The 20,431-nt window shown below is 43.1% G+C and overlaps 1 protein-coding gene and 1 long non-coding RNA gene across 3 annotated transcripts in view; one reads left to right on the top strand and one right to left on the bottom strand.

The window, feature by feature from the left end:
* The window catches only part of LOC143339191 (uncharacterized), a 33,158-nt gene that overhangs the window by 1,538 nt on the left and 11,189 nt on the right, over positions 1-20,431 (top strand). The window contains exon 2 of the long non-coding RNA XR_013079313.1: positions 10,892-11,059. This is a non-coding gene — a long non-coding RNA (uncharacterized LOC143339191). The remainder of the gene's footprint in view (positions 1-10,891; positions 11,060-20,431) is intronic.
* plce1 (phospholipase C, epsilon 1) overlaps positions 528-20,431 on the bottom strand; it is a 77,849-nt gene continuing 57,945 nt past the window's right edge. Inside the window, exons 21-45 of one of the 2 annotated variants that reach the window (XM_076760289.1) lie at positions 20,224-20,338; positions 19,934-20,093; positions 19,704-19,826; positions 18,727-18,863; positions 18,386-18,624; positions 18,122-18,183; positions 17,814-17,979; positions 17,623-17,730; positions 17,108-17,224; positions 16,293-16,451; positions 15,819-15,954; positions 15,544-15,585; positions 13,055-13,173; positions 12,523-12,640; positions 10,883-11,020; positions 10,194-10,484; positions 8,936-9,099; positions 7,434-7,695; positions 6,987-7,105; positions 6,632-6,760; positions 6,353-6,550; positions 5,986-6,183; positions 5,680-5,892; positions 4,841-5,049; positions 528-4,023 (exon numbers count right to left, since the gene is read on the bottom strand). In XM_076760289.1, coding sequence (XP_076616404.1) covers positions 4,885-5,049; positions 5,680-5,892; positions 5,986-6,183; positions 6,353-6,550; positions 6,632-6,760; positions 6,987-7,105; positions 7,434-7,695; positions 8,936-9,099; positions 10,194-10,484; positions 10,883-11,020; positions 12,523-12,640; positions 13,055-13,173; positions 15,544-15,585; positions 15,819-15,954; positions 16,293-16,451; positions 17,108-17,224; positions 17,623-17,730; positions 17,814-17,979; positions 18,122-18,183; positions 18,386-18,624; positions 18,727-18,863; positions 19,704-19,826; positions 19,934-20,093; positions 20,224-20,338 — 3,678 coding nt within the window. In that variant the 3' untranslated portion in view covers positions 528-4,023; positions 4,841-4,884. The remainder of the gene's footprint in view (positions 4,024-4,840; positions 5,050-5,679; positions 5,893-5,985; positions 6,184-6,352; positions 6,551-6,631; positions 6,761-6,986; positions 7,106-7,433; positions 7,696-8,935; positions 9,100-10,193; positions 10,485-10,882; positions 11,021-12,522; positions 12,641-13,054; positions 13,174-15,543; positions 15,586-15,818; positions 15,955-16,292; positions 16,452-17,107; positions 17,225-17,622; positions 17,731-17,813; positions 17,980-18,121; positions 18,184-18,385; positions 18,625-18,726; positions 18,864-19,703; positions 19,827-19,933; positions 20,094-20,223; positions 20,339-20,431) is intronic. The other variant, XM_076760290.1, reaches the window with a different exon arrangement.

The raw sequence follows: 20,431 nt of genomic DNA, 5'->3' as shown, positions 1-20,431 counted from the left end.
CCAGCATCCAGGGGGACGTGTCTTCTTGTCAGCATGCACAGATACAAGCTAACTGGAATTCAGCCATCAATAACTTCATCTGTTCTTTTCCTACATGTCAAAACATCCTCTCATGACAACACAGTGATAGACTGCAACTCGACTCCAACAGTTTGAAGCAAATACACTTAATTTACTGATAATCAGTATAAAGATTATCCTGCTGCGTATCATCTTGTAGCGATGCTCAGGCGTGTCCTCTTTATCTGGCAGTCTTTGCATTGCACACTCCACCATATTGTTAGCGAGCCACAAATTATGAGCCATGTTTTGCTGTTTTCTTGGTCGTTTGGTGCCAGAGGTCACTGGTTGTTATCGTGGAAACACGGCTCATAGGACTGAGGTAGCTTGATGGTAAGGTGGCCAACTTTTTAGGCTTGAAATTGGTCTTTCGTGGAAGTGTCCAACTTGCATTTGACTAAGGAGGACTTGTGAGTGCAGATCAGACATACACACGCTTTAAACGCTGTTATGTATTTATATTTTTTTATTGTGATCCTGATATATGACAAATCCACCATTTCTCATCCATTGAAAAATTCAAGTAAATAGACATATGCTCACTTGACAGCCACATCATAACATGGACAGTGGATGTTAAAGGGTATACTGCACATTTTATGGAAACAAGAGTGCTGCAGGTGAAACTCAGCCCACAGTCAGCTAACACACGTCTTATTCAGTGGATATAATGAATACACCAACAACTGTACCAGAAACCATTTGACTGTCAGCTTGAATCCACGTTTAAAATAAAGGGCATTAAAAGATGCTGCTCTGTACTGCAGAATAACATGCCAGAAATATGAATACTATACTGAATATTTTACACATAAAGTAAAATATTTCTTTATGTATCTAAATAAGTTTGAGTACAATTAGGCCAGTAGAGAGTTTATCCTCTCACACATTCAAATAAATAAAAAAAACACTTAAAACTACTTACAGGAAATTATACATAAACAACAACAACAACAACAACAACAACAACAGGTAATTGCCAACCAGGGCTTCACATTAAAATAAATAACATCCAAACACACATTTGTCTCAGGTTCAACAAGTTAAGAAACATTACATTCAGAGATGAGGTCTACAGGTCAGAAAGAAAGAAAACCAGGATCAGAGCTCCGCCTGAACGGTGCAAAGCTGTCATGACGATTACAGGAAGTGATTATAGATTTACAGTTGAACAGAAAATGTCCCTTTCTGTTTAAAGTCAGTGTGGATTTCACTTAGTTCTATCAGCTGATATCATTCAGAACGCTAGTTGTAAGTAATCACCAGATATGAAACAGGAGCTTTTCCATTGTTATACTGGATGGATGAAACTGTGACTGCTCAGCTGATTATCACTGAGCTGTGGTTTCTATGACCCAATCTAATCTCCCGTCATCAGCATTAAGAATTCAGTTAAAGGGTTGAAGTGAGAGAACGTCACTATTGCACTAGAATCCAAACGTCTTCACTTGGCACTGAGCAAAGTTTTACTCAGAGACACATGAAAGTCGGCGGACAAACAGCCGAAATCTGTGGCTACATCTTCCAGACAGCCTATCAAACGAAAGCCAAACATTTTAAATAACGTTCTTGACATAAAGTGTTCACCTTTTGCAGGTTCTAGGACATTTTCCAAATTTTACATATGAATGTTGGTTAAAAAGTTGACTTCATTATAACAGTATGATTCATTCTTAACCCCAAATTCTTAGTAGGTTCAGAAGCAACTCACAAAACTGATTTTCTTCAGATTTAAGAATTAAAGTTTTCATTTTTCTTAGATTTAAAGAAAAAAAAAAAAAAAGTGGGCTCCTTGAAGATCTAAGCATTAAAAAACAGAAATGCTAAATAAAACCAAACTATGTTCTAAAGAGAGAAAAGAATCCAAACTTTATAAAAAATAAAATCAAATATGGAAATGTTACACATCAAAACAGAAAAAAGGGGGAGAGTGGCCCCAAATAAATTAAGCTTTAGTTAACTCATAGAAAATGAGCAGTAAGAAAGAAAAGTCTACAGTCATTATTGACAATCAATCAATTCTAATAATCTATAAAGATACTGCATTCAATCAAGGACAGTTCACGCAGGCCAATAAAGTGAAATGCTTTTCATTCTGTTAAGTCTGATGTGGGGAATTTCAAGTTTGGGCTCGGACGACAGAGTTACACAACGATCCAAACACTTAATTTGTGCTTTCCTCCAAACTGAATTCATGACTGGGCTGAAATTAAAAGTAATAAATACGATGATCATAGTAGCAATTAAAAAATAAACAATTTCGACCATCTCAGCAATCAAGTCTCTCTGTCGATCATCAGACAGGAACACAAACAGAAGATGACAGTAAAAGGAAAAATAAATGTGCAAAATGCTGTTTGAGGAAGACGAGGCTGTTTTTTCCAAAGCATCTCAGTGCTGAAATCATCACTGAGGAAATTTTAATGTTTTGACTTTCACATTGAAGTGAAGGTGTTTCATTTTACCAGTTCAGCCATAATGGCTTGTTAGCACAATTAGCATTAGGGCTGAGCACTGAAAGTCCTGAAAACACAGAATGATCTGAAACCTGGAATTAATTAATTAAATGTCATATGGTCACATTTAGGCTTCTTCTTTGATCAGGTCACATTGGATTCAAATCATGATTTTGTCAGTTTTTATTTTTGTAAGCATTCTTCAAAGAAAATCTTTGCTTTTTACTTTTAAAATTTCTATTAATTATTGATTTGGCTGACAAGATAAAACGCGTGTTGTCAAAGTGCACAATGACGACAGAACTGAAACACTTTGTGAAACAAGCCACAGATCTTCCTGATACACAGCGACAAAGTAACCAAAAGTTAAAGGCAGCGCTCAGCACTCGAAGGCAACATAGATGATACATCAGTACACACCTACGGTGCCTTGAAATGCCGCGTGTGTCGTCACCTTCAGGGCAGAGACAGTAGTGTCCAAAGAAACGGCCTGAAGCGTCGCTGCGTCGCTGACGGAGTGTCCTCACAGGCCGTCTCGCTTTGCTGCCTCGGTCTGTGAGCGATGCACAAAACGTGCCTTTACAGTACTGCGAAACCAGAACAGTGAGAAAAGAACCAAACAAGCCAGCTTGTCAGCCTCCTTCACAATGCCTCCGCCAACAGAGCCCCTGACCTGAGAGAGAAGAACACCGTTTCGTTCTCTCCTCCCTCCGCCTGCTGTGTGCTTTCTGCGTGTGACACCACAAAAAGGGAGTAATTTATAAACTAACTTTAAAGCAAATACGTGATACAGGAACTCGCTAAACTCCTTCAGTCCTGACACCTTTTTCCTGCCTGTGCTTAGGAGTCACTGTTGGGAGATAAGAAAGTGGCACATCTAAAAAGAAACCTCTTCATCCTTTGAATGTGACCACCAAGAGAATAAGCTTTTTTTGTGTCCCTGATCACATACCTGATGACTCCAATAACAGCAGCTGCCCCCGGCACCGTGGCCTCCCTGTGGAGCCCCCAGGCCCATCACTGCTCTAAAGTGACGCTGGCTGAGATTTCCAATCAAAACTCAGTCTGAGTGGGTGAAACCCCTGAGCATCATTTAACCAAGCAGAGGGCTGAACATCTGCCACCTTAACCCATTAACGGGGGCTTGGATTAAACCCTGTCCTGCACATGCTCAGCTAACACCAGACAGGATCAGACTCCTCAGAGACGAGCACATCCCAGAATTCCACACTGTGCGGGACCCTCGCCGAAACACCAGAATCCTCCAAGTTGTAGAAGTAGTCTTCTCTCTCTCTCTGCGGATTTTATTTGTGGATCTTCCAGTTCCTGAGGAGGTGAAGCTTCCAGGCAGGGGGGGTCAGAGAGGAGGTGGGCAGGTGGACAGGTTGGTGTAGGCCACTAAAGGAAGAGGAGGAGGAGGAGGAGGAGGAGGCCTGTAGGAACCTTCCTGCCCCCACCCTGCCCTCTGCCACCAACGCCCTCAGACCTGCAGCTGCAGACAGACACCCTGCAGAGCATCACAGAGTCAGGCTTTAAAGGCAGCACCAAGCGGCGGCATAACAACCCAAAACATTTATTAACGTCACAATGAATTGTTGCTGCACTGCAAACTGAGACCATCTGTTCAATATAACGGATGAAATGTTGCTGGAAGTGAAGTGTTAGATTATATGAGGTGGAAATAATAATGGGAACAGTCGTGATAACAGACTGCGAGGGGCACTGTCGTACCGGGCTGGACGCTAATAAGGAGCATTTGTCAGCTCCCTGAATGCTGTTTAACTATTAGCTGTCTGTCTAGCTTCAGCATGTGTTTGACTGCATTGACCAGATTTATCTGCACATAATTTTGTGTCTTTTTTCCCCTCACAGTTTGAGTTTTGGGGCCACTGCTAAAAACAAAAAATCGCATTTTGAGTAAAGAAGCTGAAACATTTTAACACCACGAGTAAACTTGTAATATTCAAAAAAATAAAGGTTCGGAATTAAGATATAAGCTTCAGACTACTAACTCAAGACCAGAGACATCCCACAAACCTAATTCAGACCCTGAAATAGAAAAAAATGATTGACAAATCATTTTTTTTCCAGTTGTGAGATGAAAAGTGAGTTTCATGCATTACCAGCGCTTCAGTAAAATCCCCAAATTCAACCAAAGTCCCGCTCAATTCTAGTTTTCCCACTAGGCATCTTATATAAATCACTTCTTACATGACGCATACATCTTGCACAGTTAGTATTTAGAAATGCTGTGTAGATGAATGTATGGAGTGCACCTTAAGTGTTTCTGCTCCTTTTGTGGTGTTAGAGACAACATACGGTACCTCTGTTGCCTTTCCATGCACAGACAGCAGGCAGAGTGTGAGCCTCACTCCTGGAGCTCTGTCAGAGCCACACAGCATGCAGCTCTATCATCCTTACTCTGGGCAGGACCGTCCACCCCGCCGCCAGTCGTCATGCTGCGGCTGCGGCTCGTCAGCTTCTTCAGCTCGCTGGCGAAGGAAATGACTTTCTTTTTGTCTTCCCGCGCCACCTGGAAGCAGAAATACATTCATGTTACTGAAATACATAAAAGAAACGTGCAGGGAGATACGGGCTGCCCAACCATACATTTAATCCTTCAATCAATGCTTTTTCACAGCATTTTCTTCACTCATTCTGTCGCCATTATCTTAGAGGAAAAAAACTGAACAGAACTTTAAAAAATGATTAAGCCTTTATTCAATGAGGCAGCTCGTTTAAACACACTCCTATTTACAAAGTGAAGTGCACAAAAGGCCTCAAGTGTAAAAGGATGGTTCATGAATAAAATCAATACTGACAGACGTGCCACGTGTAAAAAAAGCTTGAATGAGATAAGCAGAAAAAAAAAACACAAAGCACACAAAAAAAGTGACTAAGGGAAGCAGCAACAGGTTACAGGCACAGACAGGCGGTGAAATGCAGTGATAAGCACACAACAACATGGATGAAATGAGCACATACAGGTTAAGACCATGAAGCTGTTGGTTAAATAATTTTAAGTCCAAAATTACAACAGCAGCACAGTAAAAAAAAAGTACAGAAACATGCACATAAATATTAAATATATTCAATAAAAACATGGAATAGAGAAGCTATAAAGTCTCTAGCATTGCAAATGAGTCAGCACGTTCAGAGCTACCTGCTCCTTGAGTTTAAGTATGAACTTTCCGGCGCCCCGCCAGCGACTCTGAGCTTGATAGACGCACTCGTGATCCAGCAGCACCCGCTGCAGAGGCTTGGGGGTGGAGGACTTCTTAGAGCTGGCGTCCTTGGTCACTTCCTCCATCAGGACGTAGTCGCATGGATTGGGATTAGATAGGATACTGTAGGAATACTTGGCCTTCGACAAAGTCTGGACAAGACAGATGAGACACAAATGAAGCCGCTTTAAGGTTCGTGTACACGTCGTGGAAACGTCCTGTGGAGCGTCCTTGACTCTCCTCACCTGCTGGATGATGTCCTGAGCAGTGCTGTAGCGCGGGGCCTTGATCACAGTGTGAGGCTGCTCTGGTGAAACTTCATGGACCTGGACGAAGAAAATATCATCATCTGCTCCTCCTCCTCCTCCCCCTCCGGCTCCTTCTCTACCTCCCACAGTCACCTCCTCCTCCCCCTCCAGTGCCGTGTTCTTCTCATTTAAGTTCTGCAAGAAGAAAACCACAGAGCAAAAGTAGAAATGTTGCCTGTAAATAAGTGTGTTTATAGCAGAGCTGCTGTAACAGATTTATACTTGGCGGCCACAAGGGGGAGCCATAGTCTACATGATAGGCTCCTTTGGTTTAAATGGAGGTGTTTGTGTAGCCTGTGTGTACCTCCTCTCTTGTTTTGAGGCACATCCTCCCCACGTATCCGTCCTCAGTGTTCCAGCTGGACACCAGTCTGACCACCTCCTCCTCAGGCGCTAGAGGACGATGCTGAGCACAGCGCTTCACCTCACTGCGCTCCTTCAGCAGGGGAACCTTCTCCTCGCACAGGAAGTACTCCGATGGGTTTCCTGCAGATGCTACCACCTGTGGGGCGGCGACACCTCATATGACAATGGAAAAATCTCCAAGAGATGGACAGAAATCTCTGATGTCTGAAGAACTAACCATGTCTAGCAGCTGCTTGGCGGTCGTCTGCTCTGTGACACAGAACACGGTGAAGGGCTCAGGACCGGGAGCGCCATACAGCGTCACCCTGTGCTGCTGCGACCCACGTTTCTCCTCTGAGCTGAACAGCTGTGACGACAGCAGGACAGACATGACATTTCTGTATCATCACACAGTCTCTCTTCATTCTCTCAGAGAGCATTTCTTTGTGGTGGAGGAAGTATTCGAATCGGCATGTGTGCGTGACCATAATTGTATTTAAAGTATTACAAAAGCAAGTTTTTATAGTAGTCAGTAGTATTATCTATGCAGTATCAACCCTGGCAGTCTCTGAACTTGACATAACAAGTCATACCAGTGATGAGGGAGTGGCGCCCCCTGTTGGACCGTCCTCAGTTCTGCGGCTGTAGATAAACAAGCTGGACACTTCGAGAGGTTCGTTATGTTGTGTCCTCAACTGGACGTGTCTGTAACCTGAAACACGCCCACACACACACACACAACAGGAAAATGTATTTGGACTGCGCGTAAACAGATAACGTTTGTACACCGACGCATGACGAGACACAGGCCTCTGCTGGTGTGCAGAGCGGCTCAAGTTGATAAAACAAACCTCAATCACGTTCACTTTCTGTCATCTCTCAAGACATTTTCACAGATGTTATGGCAGTTTTCTGGATGGAACTGAGCCCACATATTAACAGACTGAAACAGGCTTTTTTACATGCACTCTGGTCAATAATAGCCACAGCTTAGACCCGTCCTTTGTCAACGTGACGTCTGTTGTGTGTGAGACCCCTACCTGGCTTGAGCGCCTTCAGAGGCAGAGTCCTCTGCGCGGTAGTCTGGGAACTGTTGTTCTCCACGACGGCGAAGCGCAGGAAGCACATCTCTTCAAAGTGCACGGTGAACTGAAAGTGCTCGCTCCACATGGGGTTGAGGGTGTTGCGGTGGATGGGTTTGGTTCGGAAGTGGCAGCTGTCGATGGGCATGCCCAGAACGTCCACCTCGATGCAGGGGCTGCCGGCGGTGTTTCCGGGACAGACGTTCTGACCAGAGACAATCTGAGAGAGGACAGAAGAGGTGATTAATGAGTAACAGCCATTACACCATGTAGGAACACTTGCAGTTAAGATTCTTTGCCGTCAATAAATCAAGCTTATAGTCAGTTGATTTGATGAAGCAGGCTGGAGAAGCCAAACAACCTTAAGTGAAGTCACTCTGACCTGCCAGCAAAGACTATTACAACTTCTTTCAGTCTCTCGTTCTCTCTCTCTCTCACACACACACACACGAATGCACAGGTTTTATTAGCTTGAGATCATCCCTCTGTTTATACTTTACCAGCTCAGTGTTCATGTTGCCTCTGACAGCATGAGAGCACATAATCTGAAGCTTGCAGATGATCAAGAATGTCAGTGGATAAAGGCAGAAACTTTATCAACATCTCAGCATTATTAACATGACATTAATATTTTTTTGTGCATTACTTAAAGCTGTTATTCACTCGGGAATGAAACATGAAAAACACAAATAACCACTTCATGTCAACAAATTGTACACTGTGACTTAGAACACTAACACACTATTACTTGTGTTCAAGCAGACACACACAGACCTCTGAAACCGGATTTGGAGCAATAACGTTCAAGCTTTCATTGTTCATTTCCAGACACAATGCGCAGCAAGTGACACAAAGTGATGAAAAGCACAGACAGAACAATAAATACAGTCAGAGAGGGAGAGTGTGGGGAGTTCAGACAAAGCGTGGACGTATTGCAATGCCGAGCTTTTATGAGGTCCTGTTCTCATTCACAGTTATATGGAATTAACTGGGTGGTCTTCATGGCTGTCAAATAATGAAAGCGCATACAGAACACCTCACCATAAAGCTGTCCAAACATGCCTTAATGGACCTAATTTGAGCACATGAGGAGTGTGTGTTTGAGTGTCCAGTTAGCAGGTACGCTAATGAAGAACAGGAAAGACACACTTCAAATATTCAGGACACATTTTAAAAAAGATCTGCATTTACAATTTCGTTTTTGTCAAAAATGAGATTTCTTTCAAGGCAGCATCTAAGAAACTGAAGTGTTTGCTCATCAAACACTTTGCAATGGTGGGTAATGATGTTATTTATTACAGGAGAATGAAAACGCAGCGCTCCTGAAATTGAAACTGACAGTATAAAAGAAGTAATTTTTGGAATTTCTACAAGCAGACAGGACGCTTAAGAAGTGAGGATGAAGGTGAAGAGGTCAAACTGTTTTCTTCCATTCTGCTCTATATGTCAGTTTAACTCACAGTGAGGGAATAGACGGCGGGGCTCATTTTCTCCACGTCCCTCTCCACCGGACAGAACTGCTGATAGAGCGGACAGCTACGGTCCCACAGCACCGCTGGCTTCAGGACGTAGCCACAGCCACCGTTAGCCTCGAACAAGGCTGTGTTCAACTGCATGGGCAGGTCTGCGAGGGGAAAGAGAGTGAGTTCAAAATATTAACAAGAGCACCAAAATAGCTTAGATTAAAAGCCTCAACTCCACCTTGAGGGTGTTGGCAAAAGAGGTAATTAAGACAAACATGATCCAGTTTGGGTGTGATGTAACAGCAGTGACATTTCCTGTTCGACCCAATTGAATTTAAGTGTCCTATAAACACAAATCTTCCATTCCAACTGGAAAAAAAAAAAAAAATTAGAAGCAGAGAGGACATGAGGGGTGAAGATGCGAACTAGAGAAGAGAAGGATCAAAAGAGAATGAGAGAGGAGGATGAGAGATTTTTCTTTAATGTAATATGCCTTTTAGAGAAAATAACTTCATCTATCAGAGGTCAGACAGCGAACACGGAGGACAGAGAATGTGTGGAAATGGAGAGAGAGAAACAAATGATCCCTTAAAAGGAGCATGATGGATCAATTTATGTGTGACTTTTCAAAGATGTAACACAAACTCATTTTAACATGTAGTCTCATCGAACTTAATCTGAAATTTTTTACTTTTTCTCAGTGGAAAATTGGCTGCAGACGCTCACTTAGATTTGAAGCCTTTCTGCCAATTTCAAGGCTTTGCAAAGTAGAAAGAACAGACATTATCCTGCAGAAGAGACCCTGGAGTTGTTTTCTATTGCGTTATGGAGGAGGAGGAGGATGGTAGAACAGAGCAGAATATACTCTTCAGTCATCTCTTCTTCATACGTGAGCCCTGAGACGCAAGTGAGAAAAAAATTCTGGTGATCCATTTTCGAAGGGTGATCTAAGACACTGACAAAAAATAAATAAAAAGGCACCTTCCAAAGCTTTTTTTTCATCTGTTTTTACAGATGAAAAGGGTAAGTTAGAAAAATGATCCTGGGCATCACCTGTTCTTAAGTTCTAACAGAGAAAAGAAAAAAGATCAGACTTACTCACTTGCCTCTTCGGGCTCCTGTACACTATCTTCTACTAACTTATATGTCAAAACATACTGTAGTAGTAGTAATGTTTGCTTGTGAGTGACACAAACCACCAAATTCATAGAAAGCGATGCACAGAGGAAACAGCATCTCTGCAAGGTGTCCTCACCGTCAGTCTGGTAGTTGAGTGCCACCAGCTGAATGCCGTGCAGCCAGAAGAGCAGAGGGTTGGGGTTTGTGGAGTCGATCCTGGTGGCTGCTGGGTAGGTCCTGAGCAGCTGGCACACCGTGTGCTGGATCAGCTTCTGAGAGTAACGCCGGCACAGGCGCTTGGCGGCGTTCTCGTTGACGGAGGAGATGTGGTAGCACTTGGGTGTGCGGATGATGGCGCTGAGAGAGGTGGGGGGGTTGAGGACGGGAGACGTCTGCTGCTCCTCCCAGCTCAGCCGCTCAGTGCCACCTAGGGGAGGGAGAGAGGGAAGTTTTACGGGCTTGCGTTCTTTGGCTCACCGATAACAAATACTCCTAATACTGGTGTGATGTTTTGCAACAAATTATCCTAATGGATCACTTCAAAACTATTACAGCATATTTGTTGAGCCTGTTTTGCACTGTAGAGAGTCTTTAGCTGCTCTCCACTTGCGACCATTTTAATCTGCACCTCTGAATGTGCTTAGCTGGATTACAATGTTTAAGTGGGAGTCCTTTGCTGTTTACACTCATATTCAAATATGCATCCACCTACTCTTCCTCAGACATTTACATTTTAGGAATATCTCAACAAAAATACATATATTAATATATCTTCCTTTTCACGCACACCCATACTAAAAAATAGCACCCCTTGGCCCTGTGTACCTTTCCCAGGGGTGCGGCTCTGGGTTGTGACCTCCCCCGTTGTGCTGCAGCGAGCGGGAGCCGTGCCAAATATGGACTTCCTGCTCTTTCCCCGGTCCTTCCCTCTGCCAGAGCCGGCTGGAGACAGCGTGGACAGGCCTGGGTTCCCACACAACGAGATGTAGACAGAAGAAAGAGGTCAGTAATGAAACACAGACTGACTGGAGACACCACACACCACACTCATGACAGAAGTATCTGTCTCAATTTGTCTGTCAAAATGCAGAAATCACTTTCTCTAAATGCTGTCACTTTCTGTCATATTGAAAGAAGTTGGTCTTCTCCCTCCCAGGCATCACTCCAACTGCATCTTAATGAGGTTTAGGGCTAACAGCAATGATTTTAAGTTGTGTATTATTTGCAATACAGCTGCAGAACCGTATGTTTCGCCTTTAAAACAAACCCTTTATTATTCTGTAAAGAATTCCTTAAGAATTTGCTTAAAATCTGTGTTATAACACGGAAAATGCAGCATAGAAGCAGATCGATGCTTCTAATCTTCTTTGCAAAGGTCGTGTCTGTTAATCGTACTAAAATGAATCAAATTACAGTCATTAAATCGATGATTTATTCATGCAAAATGCTGCATGTAACGCATTTAAACGCTGTTAATCTTCGCATTTGATGTCAAATCTCATCTTGTCTCCAAAAAAAATTTTTGAGATGAAAAATGTGCCATGCATTTCTGAATAACGAGTGATTTAAATGTCTGCAGACAAGCATTTAGAAGAACTATGTCCATCTGCAGCTACTAGACAGCAGACAGCAGAAACCAGTCCGCTGTCTGTCTGAATTGGGCTACATGCCCCGTCGTCTCTCCCTCTCAGATCTCAGGTCCCTGGAAACAGTAAACAAATAAAATACCAAGTGGAAACACAGGAAGGTTTATAAGGGCAAGTGTCACGCAAAGAAAAGAGGACGCAAGCAGAGAAGGGAACACTTGAGGGAGGAAAGAGGAGATAAGAGGTTGATATTTAAGGGACAAAAAGAAATAATGGAGATAAATGGTAGTAAGGAATGAAGACACAGTGGATCCCAATAAATAGGAAAGAGTTTATAAGGGTAGAGAAAGAAAAGTCAAACATCCTGAACTGAAAATTCAGCCCATAACCTCATCTTAATCACACATGTGACAAAGGCCGTGGGTCAAATTTGAACCTGGGATACTAAACTATAGTCCAGGACATGCCAAAACATCCCCTTAAAGAACAGCATATCACAGCTCTGCTGCTGTTGTGCTGCTCTGGGACTGACAACATAATAAAGTAACCCTATCTTTCCCATGGGGGAGAAAAAGATTCCTCATCTGGGTGGGTGTCCTGTGTGGGAGAGATATTAAATGTCTTGCAATGAAAAAAATTCGAGAAACACAGGGAGAGGTTTGACCTCTTACATATAACATGGGAATGGATTAGAGAGACAAAAAGGAGACAATGATAAGCATATCAGGAGTAAAAGAGGAGAGGGTGGAAGAAAGATCCTGACAGAGAATAAATCACTTTGCGCTGGGAGAAGAATCCGCGTAGGAGAGAAGGGAAAGAAATGTGTGCGACAATGGAAAGAAAAGAAAGGGAAAGAAGTGTGTGTGAAGTGTTCTCTACCGGGGAATTTCACAGCCTGGCAGTAGATGATGAGGTCGGAGAGCTCCTGGGCAATCTGTCGACTCTCCTTCTTGTTCTGAGGAAGGTAAAACTCCTCGCCCAGCTCCATGTCAAACACCTACATGAGCAGGTAGACACAGGACAAGGAAAACATGGTTTGACCTGAAGAGACAGCGATGGGACATCATGCAGAAGATACGCAGGCAGAAGTAGAACTCATTCAACCTCCATGCCAGGTCCCTATCCAAAATCAGTCTAAACAAACAACTTTCTTTTTTAACTCATTTCTGTTGACTTCAACATATTTCCAAGTCTTTGATGTAATCTGCCAGAAAAAAAACATCAAGCAAATAAACCCCCAAATAAATTACTTATAAGCAGTGGCTTGAATCCAAACAGCCAGAATACCCACTGGAACCAAGTAGCTATGAAATTGACTTCTTCTTTGGAATATTTAAAATTATACAAGTTCAATGATTCAATGCAGGCACAGTTGCAGCAGTTAGGTCACTTTAAGACTGTCGTTCCCTACCTTTCCTTTGCTCTGCGTAGTGCTATCAGACTTCTTCATCCTCTTCGGTATTTCATCAACAGGTTGCTCTTCTTTGTCTGCTGAGCTCTTCCCCTCGGGCTTGTCATCCAGGATGTTATCTATGTCGAAAAACACAGTGAATTATAAAGGCTCCCTGCTGTTCAGAATGGATCTGACAGAGCACACATCCCCAGGAAATGTTCTGCAGGTGAATCGAGTGTCAAAAACAATGATTTTGAACCACATGGAAAATGCAACAAATATCATGGTTGAGTCAGTCAGGTTGAGATATCTGCAAATCAAGCAAGCACGCCCCCAAACGCACCTCTTTTTAAGGCTTAGTTATTGCTTAAGGACATATTTCTTAATGAATTGTATCCCTGTCAACCATGCTACTATATGCAGCAGCATAGCAGACGACATTTGAGCCAGCTGGGATTTGAAATTTATTTCCTAAGTACAAATTGTGCATCAGAGTTGACAGTTGCTCTTGATGTACTGTATGCTAAATCACCAGTAAGACATACATCCGAAGAAGTATATTTAGCTTACTGCTTGTAAAAATAAATGCTGAGTTGGGTTTTTTTTCTTGTCAATCCAATAAAATCAGAGCATTCAGTGGAGACTTGATTTAGATAGTGCAGGTGGGGACAATTACAGAGCAATTATAAAGGGAAGAAGCCGTTATCTGTATCCCTAACTACTTGCAGATCCCACGAGCATATTCCCAAGCCAAACACCCACAAAGCCCCCCTCCTCATTGACTTTCAAAGCAATGTCTATCAACTGTAAACAGGGGCAACAGTAGGGAGTTCTTCCCTTTGCTCCTTTTGCTTCCCAGTCCTCCTACATGTACATCGCAGCCAAAGAAATATCAGCTCGAAAATGCAGAAGCTTTTTATCACAGGAAACTTGTTTAATTCCTGACATTCGGGATCTTTTCATTGGAAAAGTGTTTGGCAGTAGCCAGAGAGGCGACCTGGATCAGCCTGTGACTGGAGGGAGCTACCGTTAAACAAGAGATGGTGGCAACTTGGCAGTTTAGTGCCCAAGGGTTTGTGTTTCCTGGGGCGGCTGATGTTGTGTACAAGCATGTAGAGTAAAATGGAGACGAAAACTGAAACCACTCTGAGGTTTAGTTTGGAGAAATGGTTTTTGAAAGGTCTGTGACTGGTAAACACTTCCGACAGGGACAAGCAGAGGGCAAGGATTAGGAGAGAGCAGCGCTGGGACTGGGAGCGGGACAGGGTAGTTTCCCCTGGTCTGTTGTTTAGTGTGGGGGCAGCGTAGGGCCTGAGAAACCAGATGGCTTTGTTTTGTTTCCCTGATGAGCCTGCCCAGCCACTGGCGAGGTCACAGACAAATACAGTAAGAAGAGGAGGAGGGAGGGAGGTGATGTGTTTGTGGGAGAAAAAGAAATCACGCAGTGTTTTATTGTAAAAACACTGAATTTTGATGTCATGGACAGTCAGCCTCGAGGTAGACACTTTGGTCACATCTTGCCCTGAAAGCGGATCAACAGATATACTGTGGCTTGCGTCTTAAAGCAGGACATCTAAAACACATTGTATCAAACAAGCAGGCGCACACAAACACAGCACAAGCTCACATCACAGGTGACCCGAATCACACTGTCCATAGTTACTGAAGAATGATTTAGTCATTTTGGATGATGAGTGAATATTAACAAAGACACTTTTGTTGAAATGTGGCACAAGACAAACCGCTGGAGCAAGCTGGGAGTTAAGGATGCTTCTTGTATTATTGCAATTATATCATAGTCATAAAACAATCATAGCAAACACTGATGTCGCTAACCACCCACTGTTAGCAATTTAGCAGTGATAGATATGCTCTGATGGCACCCTATTGAGATTCTAAAACCATTATGAGTTCGAGTGATTACAAAGTGGAGTCATAATGTCTGTGCTGTTGTAAAAATGTCTGAAGAACACACATGGTTGGCCTTATTTTATTAGCCACAGTGGAGATTGAGGGAGGAGGTCAAACCCTCGCCGTTAGCACATTAATTATATCTCCAAATGAGAAACAACAAAACTTCCAGAATCCTTTTTGCTATCAAATGAACCGGGGTTCCGCAGCTGCTGCTTACTATGCACGATACACAGCTACAGTGCTGCAGAGCATAACCTGACATCCACAAACAGCAGAAAGCTAGCAGCTGTCACAGTATGCAGGCACATACAGGAATCATCTACAGCAATGATGCACATCACTGATGCCTAAGTGTTTCTTCTGTAGTCGTTCTGCAGTGGTAGACAACCATGGCAAGAAAATTTGCAACAAGGACCCATAATTTCCCCCTAAAGCTGCATTGCAGGCTCAAAACAAACTTTTTAGAGCCCATTTTAAGATACTAATGAGGATTGATCACAATGAATCAGTGAAAGACCGCAAACTACCACCGCAAAGCAAAACTAGATGGAAACACTGGTACACAGAGAGGTGCATCAGAGCCGTGCATTTACCTTCCAGGCCATACGAGGCAGTAGAGGCTGTGAGGACATCGGCTAAGTGAAAAACAGGCAAGATAAAATAGGAAAGGTATGGAGTGAGAACAGTGTCAACGTAAACAGAGACTTAAGTGTGGGGGAAAAAAAAGAGAGACAGAATAAAGGTGTGAACAGAAACTGATTCGACAGAAGAATCTACACAGAATCTATGTGGTGTATTAACCTGAGAGTCCACGGAAAGCTTGTTCGGTTGAGCTTTGTGTTCGTCTTTTGAGGTGTTTTCTGCTTACCATCTGATAGAGACTCGTAGTCATAATCGTACTCGTCTTCCTCCTCTTCCTCCTCCTCATTGGTGTGGTTTCCAGGCGAAGTAACCCCTGATGACCCATTGCTAGCCTGGGCCTGCATGTGGGCCAGTTGGTGAGCCTGAGATTAAAATATTGTAAAGTGTTACAAGAAAACGCGTGCGAGAGGAACTAACGTCCACAAAAATATCCCTGTCTGATCAATATCTAGTACATTACAAGCTCTTATCTGCAGAGATATATTATACTTTAGCATTATGTGTGCAAGGTAAACTGAAAATGGTGTGATGGGCACATTAGCATCTATTATTTACGTGTGACAGCACTCTAATCAACAGTGTTAAATATTCAATATACTAATGCTGTCTGGAAGGCCATTTAAAGAATGGCTTACATGAAATATAAATTATGTACATGTTTATATATGTGTGGACAGGATGTCTTTCTTTCTTCTCAAACCTTCTGTTTGAGTATGTCCACCGGCGCCTGGTGGGCTTTGAGCTTCTTGTTCTTGAGGAGGATCCTCCCCCGCAGCTGCAGCGGCGACGGCAGGTGAGGGTCATCGCTGAAGTCGCTTTCAAAGAGGAAGCGCGTCACGAGACGTTCCCCGCACACCGTCTGATGAGTAAATATGCAAACGCGGCAGGCAGACATCAATAAATCACATCCTTTAATGTAGCCAGAATGTAATGTCAAGTGAGAGGAGGAGAGGAAAATCAAAAGTGCTTTCATCAACACAAAACAACGTTGCAAATAAACAAGCCTGTGGTGACACAACGTAGCCAGAGGCACAGAGCTATCTGAACATGAAAGACTTCTCCTTATCAAGCCACTCAGAAGTCCGTCTCCAGGGAGGATAGCATGCTGGGAAGTTTTGTTGGATGAAAGTGAGATGATATTCCATGATGCGTCTGTCATGCCCAGATATGTGTGGCCTTTAGTGTACAACTTAAAAAAGAAAAGACGGTTGTAGCCTGAAGATTAGAAAAGCAAGCCTCTGGCTGGAAGCCGGCCAGTTCCAATGCTAGCGGCAGCTGAGAAAATCTGGGAAAGTGAATGAGTGGAGTTCTGCTCCTGCTCAAAAACTGCTGTTACAAGTGCAATTGAGGAAGACATATGCTTGTACTCAGAACTAGACTACTTGAAGGTGCATGTAATTCTCAAGATGCAAAGGATGGCAAAGGTGCATGCGTGCTTCTATAAACTACCTGTAAATTCTTCAGTCTGTAACATCAGAAACACAAATCTTTTTTTAGACACAGCTTCTGTCATACCTTGAAGATCTCAGCCATCTTGCGTTGCTGTGGGAGGGAGCAGTGGTTCTCTATGGACAAGATGACGGGCATGTCAGAATTGACAAATGCAGACCGGTTAATGGCTTCCACCACATCCTGGAGGATTCATGGGAGAGATTCAATCTTTAGAAACAGCACTCCAAGTCAAATAAAAGTCAGTAAAACGCTGTGGAAACCAATATTAATGAGATTGACTGAAACAGCCCGTAGATACAACATCAAATAAAATGCAGGTGTTTGAGGGCTCCGTTCAGGCCAACTCTGATTACATAAAATAAACAGTATTGATATGGCTCTCAGCCGGTGAACTGAGGTCAGTTCTAAAAATTCACATTTGTTTGGTTTACTGAAACAACAGAATTTCTGCCTGGACTACTTTTGTCAAAATAAATACATCATACATGATGTTTGGCGATAAGTCCATGAAGTGAGGCATGGGAGCAGAGCACAAGGAGAGCCAGCGATTGGTTAGATCAGTCATATGGATTTCTAACCTTAAAGGGGATCTTCGTGGTGAGCGTGTGTCCGTGATAAATAACGGGCATGCCATCGTCTCCATCCCAACAGTCCAACTCGACGCTCCTGCAGCCTTGCAGCAGCACCTGGTGTAAAAATCCATTCAATGATCAGATACGAACATAAAAAACCTTAAAGTACGATCTAAAAAACAAATCGTCTCTCTGACCTGACTGTAAAGCTCAACAGAGGACTCTCCTTTGAGCTGGTGTCCAGTCAGATAGGTGTTATGAGAAGACTCGATGTAGTAGTAGGAGAGAGGGTACTGCAGCTCCTCCGTGTTCATCTGAGACTCCTCGATACGAGAAGCAAAATTCTCCTTGTCCATCAGGAACCTGGTTTGGAGAGACGGATGGTTAGATAATAATACATGAAGCTAACAAGCAACAAAAAGATGTATTCAGGATTTATTTTAAGTGTGTTTCAGTGCTGACGTGAATATGCAATTTCTTTTGAAACACTTCATTTTTACTTTACCTTGCAAAGCCTTCAAATGACATCCAACCCATCTGTCTCATGCTTGATGAGGGCTCAAATTTCTGCAAGAAACAATTAATTACCATTATCGATCAGCAGTCCCTTTTCCTTCCTTGTGTCTCAAGTTTCTTTCAACCTTATTCTGTCCATCCATCTGGTGAATTCACAAATCTATTTCAGCCCTTGATACAGTATATATCCTACATCCAGCTCATACTGCTATATAGTTTTTTAAGCACTATCCCTCCAGGCTCCAGATTTCACCTGTATAATGCTGAGAATCTCATCATAGCTCAGGTGCTCTCTCTGACAGTTGACTAGGAAGTCGTTGAGCTGAGGGATAGCCAATCCCAAGACACCAAGCGATGCGTTTTCCACTCCCGTGCCGTTGGTCACAATGCTGGCTGCCGCAATGGCGTCTGAGATCTGCTTCTGGTTGTCAGACATTTGCTGCCTCGTCCGGATAAACAGGCCGAGATCAGAGCCATTACGGGTTAATAAGTCTGGAGAGGAGAGGAAGAGGTTCGGTGTGAGTGAGGGAGAAGGAGTGAGAGGTGGTGCAGAGTGGTGCTTGTGCACATGTTTTTGACTGCTGACAGTCTTACCAAGGTCTGGCTGTAGCCCAGTGTCTTTGTCGTCTATCCTGAGGTTGGTGTAGAGAGGAGCAGACTCTGGACCTGAACGACTGCAGGGGACAGCATAGGTGTCAAACAGCTCCTTCAGGTCCTTCCTGCTTCGGATACTGCGGAGGAAATGACGCATAAGTAGACTGATTAGCAGTTCATTATAGGATTTAATTTAAATAACAAAGAACAGACAGATGTGCAGAAGCATTGCCTTGTGGGAGACAAAATAAAATTGTCTGTCTCGACTTCGGAGCGCTTGAGCTTTGGATGAACTTACTCCATATTTAATGCATTTGATTGCATCTACATGTCTTGTCAAGGCCAACTTAAAAGTCACATTTATAGACTTTGATTCACTTGTTTATATTTTGTTTGGCTACACCTCGTATGAGTTCTTCTGAATGTTCTCGATAAAGAAACGGATGTCAGAGTTGTTTGAGTTGTCAAATGGCTAAATATAAGACATCTCTTAGACCAACTCTGGGAAAATAAGCATGATTTTTGAGAGGCTGATCTGCTGAAGTACTGCACCTCCATTTTCTCTGCATAGCTGAGCAAGAGCGGAATTCAAAAGGAAACTGCTGGGCAGCAGATGAGAGGATACGCTACAATCTAAGAAATGTAGGAGGACTGGTATGAAAATAATCCACTGCTTATCAAGGCAAAACACTGCTTCCTTTCATTTGACAGGGGAAAATATTACAGAAGCTAAATATTATAAAGACAAGAATCCTAGGGATGGCATGATAACCTTGAGAGGCATTTGTTGAATGTGTTTTATCGTGCTGTTTTCAGCTGCTGTTGATAAAAACAGGCCATTACTTCAGGCCATTACTGACTGTGAACAGAAACATATTTACATTATGTGAATCTCCGCTTTAATGGCAGTATCTTACACTGCAGGACAATAAGAATGTCAAACCACAGGATCTACTAGAATCATTTTTGGTGTTTACCTGAAGGACTTGAAGAGCTCAACAAACTCAATGAAGCTCATCGTGCTGTCAGAGATCATGAGGTTCTGGAAGCCTTTGAAACAGCCTTTACCTCGACCATGCCACGACCTGCTGCTCCATGCCCTACAACCCACAAAGAAGAGCCAAAATATCTTAAACTGAATGAGAAGCGAAGGTTTTAAAAGTCAGATTTTAACGCCGTCCATCCTCATATACAGTCATATTCATACCCTGGCTGTGATTTGGCGGTTCCTGAGAGGATTGGAGAGGACTGCGGTCGGGAATGGTTGGACCCCGCCATGCTGGAGGAAGAGGAGGATGAGGAAGAAGAGGCTAGCAATCCTTGGTTTTTATTGGATGAGAGGGAGAACGGTCCAGGGAAGCTGTCCTCTACGGAGACAAAGAGAACTGAGCATGAATAAAAACCATACAGACGAGGACAATATCGCAGGAAATCATCTATTAAGAGCTTGATGGTTTGTGAAGATCTTTGATTCTTAATAACGCCGTTAAATGTCACCTGGATCTTCTTGGTCGATGCTGTCAGATTCTGGTCCATTTCGATACAGTCCCTCCTTACAGCTCCGCGTTTTCCTGGAAACCATCTCGTCGTCCGTGGCGTCCCCGCTGTCTCCCTGTGTTTGGTGTGTAAACACATACAACACATTAAAAACACACTACATCTGTTTGAGTCGCTAGGTATCACGAGGAGTGTAGAAACTGAGCTG

This window comes from Chaetodon auriga, chromosome 20, assembly GCF_051107435.1.
Source record: "Chaetodon auriga isolate fChaAug3 chromosome 20, fChaAug3.hap1, whole genome shotgun sequence".
In the NCBI taxonomy this organism is placed as follows: Eukaryota; Metazoa; Chordata; class Actinopteri; order Chaetodontiformes; family Chaetodontidae; genus Chaetodon; species Chaetodon auriga.
The sequence above is the reverse complement of the archived record's forward strand: the minus strand, read 5'-3'. Positions and strand labels throughout refer to the sequence as shown.